The sequence below is a fragment of the Piliocolobus tephrosceles genome, chromosome 1, assembly GCF_002776525.5.
Source record: "Piliocolobus tephrosceles isolate RC106 chromosome 1, ASM277652v3, whole genome shotgun sequence".
Classification (NCBI taxonomy): domain Eukaryota; kingdom Metazoa; phylum Chordata; class Mammalia; order Primates; family Cercopithecidae; genus Piliocolobus; species Piliocolobus tephrosceles.
Genome location: NC_045434.1, coordinates 19,108,715 through 19,116,475, shown reverse-complemented (window position 1 = coordinate 19,116,475; position 7,761 = coordinate 19,108,715). Strand labels below are relative to the sequence as shown.

At 47.8% G+C, this 7,761-nt stretch overlaps 1 protein-coding gene and 1 long non-coding RNA gene across 2 annotated transcripts in view; one reads left to right on the top strand and one right to left on the bottom strand.

Annotated features, from left to right (window-relative positions):
* CCSAP (centriole, cilia and spindle associated protein) overlaps nucleotides 1-6,774 on the bottom strand; it is a 22,942-nt gene extending 16,168 nt beyond the window's left edge. Inside the window, exons 1-2 of the mRNA XM_023191784.3 lie at nucleotides 6,614-6,774; nucleotides 5,812-6,226 (exon numbers count right to left, since the gene is read on the bottom strand). Of these exons, the coding sequence (XP_023047552.2) occupies nucleotides 5,812-6,178 (367 nt within the window). The 5' untranslated portion in view covers nucleotides 6,179-6,226; nucleotides 6,614-6,774. The remainder of the gene's footprint in view (nucleotides 1-5,811; nucleotides 6,227-6,613) is intronic.
* On the top strand, nucleotides 157-4,492 carry LOC111526198. Its single transcript, XR_002726288.3, has 3 exons — nucleotides 157-491; nucleotides 3,148-3,333; nucleotides 4,294-4,492. It is a non-coding gene; the product is annotated as an uncharacterized LOC111526198 (long non-coding RNA).
* Nucleotides 6,775-7,761: the final 987 nt, after the last annotated feature.

The following is a 7,761-nucleotide window of genomic DNA, read 5'->3' as shown; positions in this document are numbered from 1 at the left end:
GGGATGTGCACAGGTTATATGCAAATACTACACCATTTTATATAGGGACTCGAATATCCACGGATTTTGGTATCTGTGGGGGTATTTTGGATGCAATCTCTCACAGATACCTAGGAACAACTGTTTTTACTAATTTTAAGCTACTAATTTTCAAGGTAATTTTGTTACACAGCAATTGACACTTCTATATTCTTTCCCCTAACTCATGTGCCAGGTAGTCGCTCCTCTCCTACCCAGAAGGCCTGTGGATTTCAGTCTCAAGTGGCAGAAGCAGGGGAGGTTTGGACTTCAGATGACCCTAGGGACAGCAGAAGCCAAGGGAAACAGCTTCCTGAAAACAGAATTAGGTGAAAGGCCTCATGGTAAAGGAGACCCCTCCTCGGCACCTTCCTCTGCCTCTGTTCCCAGGATGCTGGTGCCAGGCTCATTCCCCATGAGACAGGAGACTGCAGATGCACTGTCTGGGCAGCTCACTCAAGAGACGCTGGCAGGTATACATGTTTGGAGTCCCCAGAGGAACAGCTGGGTCCTCATCCAATTACAGAAAACAGGCATCCCCCATGCACAGCGCTCCTTAAGAGCTCTTTCAGGCCCTACTCTTAAATATGAGCAGACAGGCTAAGAGCAAACATCTGAGCACATCCTCTATTAGTAAGGAAGAGACCAAAATTATGCAGAAAAAGGCAAGGCAGGGAATGGAGGACAGCTTTGAAAAGATATTTCTGGCCTTTTCTTTTCTTTTATTTATTTATTTATGTATTCTTTGTAGGTTAAAAGAAATCTGAAAACAGAATGCTATTTTTTTTAATGTAAAGAACATTAGGGACCAAAAATAGATGATCTCTTGGGAATTTAAAGCTAAGGTGAGAATTAAAAATTTCAATAGAAATGTTGGGAGATAAAATTGAAGGGTCCTCCCAGAAAATAAAACCAAAAATTCCAAATTCCAAATTCCAATGTAGAAACATTTTTAAGTAAAAATGTTAGAAGACTGATCCAGGAGGTACACCATCCAACTAAGGATAATTATAGAAAGAGAAAATAAAGCATATGGAGCACAGAAAATTATTTTTAAACAGGAAAATAGGAAATATCACTGAACTGAAAGAAGCTTCCAGAATGAAAAGGGCCAGCCAAATGAACGAAAAAAAGACACACACAGGCACATCACAAAATTTCAGAACATCTCCTAAAAAGATAAAAAAGATAAAAAGAATCTCCTAAAAGTTTCCAACAAAACAACAAAAACAAACATAGTGGGGTCACACACACAAAGCAGGCGTCAGAATGGCATGGTACTTCTCAACACTATGACCAGAAGCCAGGATTCAGTGTTATCATAACGCCTCAAATGCTGAGGTTTCCAATCTAGATTTATCTACCTTGCCAAAATGTCAATCCTGGATATAATAAAGGCATTTTCAGATATGCAAGGTTACAAAATTTCTAATTCCCACGCAATATTTTACAGGAGGATCTACAGAGGATGTGTTCCATCAAAAGGAAGGAATAGGCCAAGCAAAAGGAAGACTTGAGATGTGCAAGACAGGGGATCACACAAAGGAGGGAAATGATAAAGAAAGCCCAGTTCAGCAGCTGTGCCAGGGCTGGACAGTATAAAATCTAGACTGGAACAAGAAGATCAAGGGCTCAAAAAAAAAAAAGTCTCCAAGGGAAAAAAATAAAATCAGATGAATAGAACACCTAATATATCTGACATATGGCAAGTTTCACAGTACTATCAGACCATTTCAGGCATCAGTGATAGCTACAACAAATAAGAAATAAGAAACAGTGATAGGCAGTGATAGGTAGCTTATTTTTAAATAATCCTATTACTGGGGTAGGAGCAAAAAACAAAAACGAAATGAGCAATAAAAAAGTGAAACTATTAACTTCAGGAAAACCATAAATTTTAACAAAAAAAATGTAATCAGAATATATTACATGGTTCACCTGCAAATATTTACACAGTCATAATTCAAACACAGAAGAGAGATTAAACAAAGCAATCATATAGTTAATATTGTGGGGATCTGGTGAAGACAAGATGGGTGTTGGTATGTGTCTGGGGGTAGAATAGGGAAGGCAGAGCTAAGATCCTGAGCTAAATCTTCATCTCCCATAATGGGAAGTCAGTAAATAATGTTCATAATGGGAAGTCAGTAAATAATGTTCACAATCAAAAACGCCAACAGATAAGTTTAAATGAAAAAAGGGTGGCCAATGCTGAAAGGAAAGTGAAATTGAGTTGAAAGCAGCAAGGGACATATGTGGGAAATGGGGCAAGATCATATTTCTTTCATTTTAAGTGAAATTTTTAAAATTACTGCATATGTAAACTTTGCTAAAAATAAAATCTAACCTAAAAAGAAAACGTGACTATGAAGTAAGGAATGGGAGACAGTCTAGACCACTCTTCACAGCATATTGGCTATGGGAGGAAAATAATCTCTCACATACACACACACACACATACACACACACACATACACACACACACATATACACATACACATACACACACACACATACACACACAGAATTTCCTAACAGCTTTTTAGTATCCATTCCTTAAATAGGAATAAAAAACCAAGGATCATTAGACATTTCAAAAAAGCGCCTAACATGAAATAGAGAATTGCCAGCAAAAAGAAACAAAGAGGCAGGGGTGAAAGACTGCTGAAGAAACACAGGAAGAGAAGAGAACAAACAAAAACTTCTAATATATATCCTCAGTAAGATATAACCCTATATGTATGAATCAGGAACCAGATACTGTGTTTTAAAAAGAAATAAAAAGGGAAGGAAAGGAGTGAGGGAAGGAAGGGAATAAATGGCAGCCCAGAAAACAATTCAAGAGCTCTTAAATTTAAAAGAAAAATAGGATCTGAAAGACCCTGAAAGCTTCCTGAGGGGGACACGTTACCTATGAAAGATCAAGATCAAGAATCATAACGATGCAGGCCGTAACACCAGCAGTCATAACAGTAACACCAGCAGTCATAACACATAAGGAGGAATGCTTCCAGACAACTTTTCCAACCTACAATTCCATGCCCAGCCACACTCACCAAACTGTAAGGGTAGAATAAAGCTACCTCTTGGCATTCAAAGAAAACTAACCTCTGAACCATCCTTTCTCAGGAATCTACTAGAAGATGTGCTCCACCAAGAAGGGGTAAACCAAGAAAGAAAATGACATGACAGCCACACGACAGAGACTCAAACCCAAGAGAGAAGCCAAGAAAGGTCCTAGGAGGATGGCCAAGGGCCCTCCCAAGATGCCAACCAGGCAGCAGGCCACAGGAGCAGCAGCCAGCCCGGATAGAAGTAGGTCAGGGGCCCTGGGAGGGGTGACTTTAGATGACAAGAGTGATAGAGAACCTGATGTGTTGGTTATATTGTGAAAGAAAAAAGGGAATCATGGGAAACAGTATGGGTCAGCTTTGAGTAACTTTTTCCATGGGCACAGTATGGTAGATACTAATTATGAATCCAACAAACTCTATGACGACTGTACTGAGCAGGTGTGGAGATGGGTCGTGTCTGTGTGGGTGAGGAGAGCAGTAAAAAAGAATTAAAGTCAATAGATAATGTTAAAAACTGAAAAAAAAAAAAGCAATCAAATATCAATAAAAGCCACATTACTTGGAGGTACAGAAATAAATACCAAAGGAAAAACCAGGGTGTTATGTGTGGCAGGAGGCTGATGTGCTTTTGTAGTAAGTCAGATGGAACTATGTGATTCTATATGCATCTGTGGCTTCAGGGAAAGTAAGAACTTTTATATTTCATAGAAACTCAAAAGAGTGCTCATTGCACTAGTATTTAAAACCATCCACTTAAAAACCAGGATATTTAATCTTGTGCAAGCAACACAGGAGTCAAGAGGGCCTCTTACAGGTGGGAGCAAAAAAAAGATACTGCGATTGTGAGTCCTGAAAGCAGAAAACATCCTTTCTTCTTCCTGATGCCTAAACCAGAAATGTTAGCAGGGAAGAAATAACTGAGAGGACGCTCTCTCTAAGGAAACCAAAAGAATCATAAACTCAGACCTTACCCGAGCTGGTAAACACAGGCACCATCCATAGCACAATGCTGCCTAAAAATTGTATTTACATTGCATATAAATATTTGACAGTTCCATCACAAACAATAAAAGATGGGGGAGAGAAAAGTCATTTAGCCTGATAAAGTACATCTCAATTTAGCTAGCAGATCAGCACCCACAGGAATAATCTGGAAGGCATGTTCCCTATCCCCTCCACCTTCTGTTATTTGCATTTCTAGCAGTGATCACTGAAGCATCAGGATTTGTGGGAATTCACAAGTAACATGATGATGGCAGGAGGCAGCCCTGCCTCCGATGATGTGCTGAAAATAGCTGAAGATGGTAAAACCAAGAGCAAAGCAACCCGGCTCACAGTAGAAATTTCATCTCCTCCTCAGCCTCTCACAGAGAAGCCAGGAAGAGTCTGATTGGCTTGCAATCGGGTAAACAAAAATAAACACATAAGTGAATAAAGTCACTGATCCTGAGCTTTCGTTTCTTCATCTATAAAACTGAGATTAGGGCCGAGCATGGTGACTCACTCCTGTAATCCCAACACTTCGGGAGGCCGAGGCGGGCGCATCACGAGGTCAGGAGTTTGAGATCAGCCTGACCAACATGGTGAAACCCCGTCTCCACCAAAAACACAAAAATTAGCCGAGCGTCGTGGCGCGTGCGTGTTATCCCAGCTACTCCGGAGGCTGAGGCAGGAGAATCGCTTGAACCCGGGAGGCAGAGGTTGCAGTGAGCTGAGATCGCGCCACTGCACTCCAGCCTGGGCTACAGAGCGAGACTCCGTCTCAAATGAAACACACACACACACACACACACACACACACACACACAGATTAAAACAGGGTCTCTTTTGGGATTGGTTTGAACATTAAATGACAACATACATATTCCTAGATCAGTGATTGAATGTCTAACAGGCTCCCAATACATTTTCCATGTTTTCCTCACTCAAGCCTTTTTAAAATCCAGTGATCTGGTGGTGCCTGGCCAACGTAAGAGGAGCAGGAAGGAACCATTGGTTACTCCAGGCTGTACTGAGGCGTTCAACTGGGTCCTCGGCACCAGCCTCACATGCTGACAGTCCCCAGTCTACAACCCTCTGGGCAGGACAGAAGGTGAAAGGCCATGGCTGAAAACACGCGCAGAGCCACCGGCGCTTTCGGATCTGGAGGGGCGAGGGAGGATGGGGTGGGACCGAAGGGGAGAGGACCTAGCACTTACAAAGATGCTCTCACAGCCAAGTTATACAACACTCCATGTAAACAAATGCAAAATATTCTTTAGGGACAGCGCAGCGAGGTCGGGGAGTTAATACTTAAAACAACAGCCCCATTCATCAGACAGAAAGCTTAGCCCTGTGGTTCTTAACCTTTTGGGTCACCTTTGAGAATGTGATGAAAGCTGGGGCTCCTCTGATCAAAAATGGGTGCTTAGAAATAAGCAGATGGGACTCAGTGGTTCGCCAAGCCGCAGAGGCCCACAAGGAAAGACCCCGGACTCAGCCAGCGGCGCTTGAATTGAGTTCACCGCTGGCTCGATCGAAAGCCACCTAATTAAGCAAATAAAGGGTAGCAAAGGCTGCCACCTTCCTTATTTTGTCAGGAGAGACGGATTCTGTCAACCGAAAAAAAAAAAGAAAGAGCCCACTCCAAGCGGCGCAAGAAATAGAGATCAGCTGCTCAGAGCTTCGAGCAAACGGTCCCTGCGCGCAGGCCCCTCGCGTTCCCCTCCAGGCCCAGTACCTGGCAGAGCCGCGTCCTCCGTGTCCTCGGCCTCCGCGTCCCCGGCCTCCGCGCCCTGCTCCTCTGGGGCCCCGCGCGCCCGCCGTTCCGCTTCCTCCTGGGCAGTCGGCTCTACCGGCGGCGGGGGCGAGGGCGGGGCGCACCGGGGTGCTGGGCCCCCGGCGCCCGACGACTCTGACGACGCCGAGTCCTCCGAGGAGCCGGCCGGGCCCCAGTCGTCCCAGAGCCAGGGCGCGTGCGCCTGCTCCAGCAGCCGGCGGCCCAGGCGGTAGTGCAGCAGCTCGCGGTAGCACGGCCCGTACTCGTCCCAGCGCGGCTCCTGGTAGCGCTTCATGTACTCGCTCTTCACCCCGCTCCCCGGGGACATGGTGCCGTCCGCCGTCTCAAGCGCCAGCCGCTCCGCGCTGCCCGCAGCCTACGGGACCCGGTACACGACACAGAGGCCGCCCCGCCCCTCCGCCGGCCCTGCCCGCCGCGACGTTTAAACCCGGAGCCCCGCCCGGACGGGAGCAGGGGGCGGGTCCCGGCGGGGGCGGGGCGGGGGCGGCCTCACTCGGCTGCCCGGACCAAGAGCAGAGGCGGGGACCCGGGCTGCTGGGGTCGAGGGGCGCGACGCCGAGGAGGGCTGCTCAGAAGGCGGAAGGCAGGGAGGCTGCGGGCTGGGGCGAGAGGAACGCGGGAGACGGGGGTTGAGCGGGAGGAGGAGCGAGGCAGGGGAGCGGCGGGGCCCGTGATCGGGTGGTCCTGGGGTCTCCCAAGACGCCCCCTGAGCTAGGCGTGCGGTCCCGCGGGGCTGCCTTACCTCCTTCCCGCCACGCCCGGCCGATCCTCTGCGCCCAGGCCCGAGGTGCGCGTGGCGCAGCAGCTAAAGCGCGCCTCGCTCTCCCGCGCGCTTTCCTCCTGAACAAGATGTCGCCGCGGCTGCCCGCGCTCCAGCAGCAGGCGGGAGGTGGTGGCGCCGCCTCAGTCCCAGAGCCTCCCCGCGCGCTCCTGGCCCCCGGGCCTCCGCCTGCTCCGTGGGGGCGGCTGCTTCCGTGCAGAGCGCGAGGCGCAGGGGTGCGGGCGGGCCTGCCAGTCCGAGGGGCGCAGGCCCAGGTCCCTGGCCCACTTATTCGAGGTGCCCGCGCACCCTGGTCTCAGCACGCGTCACTCTGCAGGAGTCGTCAGTTAGGGGCAAGAGATGCTCCCTTCAGAAATGTAGCCCCCCAGGCTGCGACTGGGGGCGACACACTCTGTCCCCATTCGAAGCCTACCCGTTCTTCCTCTCTGTGTTCACAACACCTGTTACTCTGGCTCCCTTTTATGTCTTCACCCCCCAAATTATTTTAGATTTTGATCAAAACCATTTCACTTGCTCAGAGACCCGTTTGCACATAAAACCTTGACAGATTCAGTTACGTTGTGCAGAAGTATACAACGTTGCCCCACTTGTTACACTTTCAAAAGTGGCCCCGCACTATTTTCCCTTTTTGCACTTAAAACCTTCACAGATCCAGTTACGTTGTGCAGAAGTGTACAACGTTGCCCCATTTGTTACAGTTTCCAAAGTGGTTCTGCACTATTTTCCGTTTCTTAAAAAAGAGCCTTGATACAGTAGCCGCAAAAAGATTTGAAAGGAAAAAAACTTTTGGAAAATCAAAATATATGTAGCAGTTAAAAAGCAGGCCCAGGCCGTGAGTAGCGCTCACGGCTTCCACGTCAGGATTCCCACGAATTCACCTACTTTCTACGTGTCCGCATCCTGCCTCCCCCCCCCGCCCCCCCCCCCCGCCCCCCACCTCATCATAGCTAAATGATTCAGAGGCGGGTACTGGCCCAAATGGCAAGGCTCAGACCGTCTGCTCTGAAAACTTGAAGTTACTAGTCCAATCATTAGCACGGGATTGTGTTAATGGCAGTCTCTTCTGGACGGAAACTCCATGATACCGTGCTGCTAATGAGTCTGCGGAC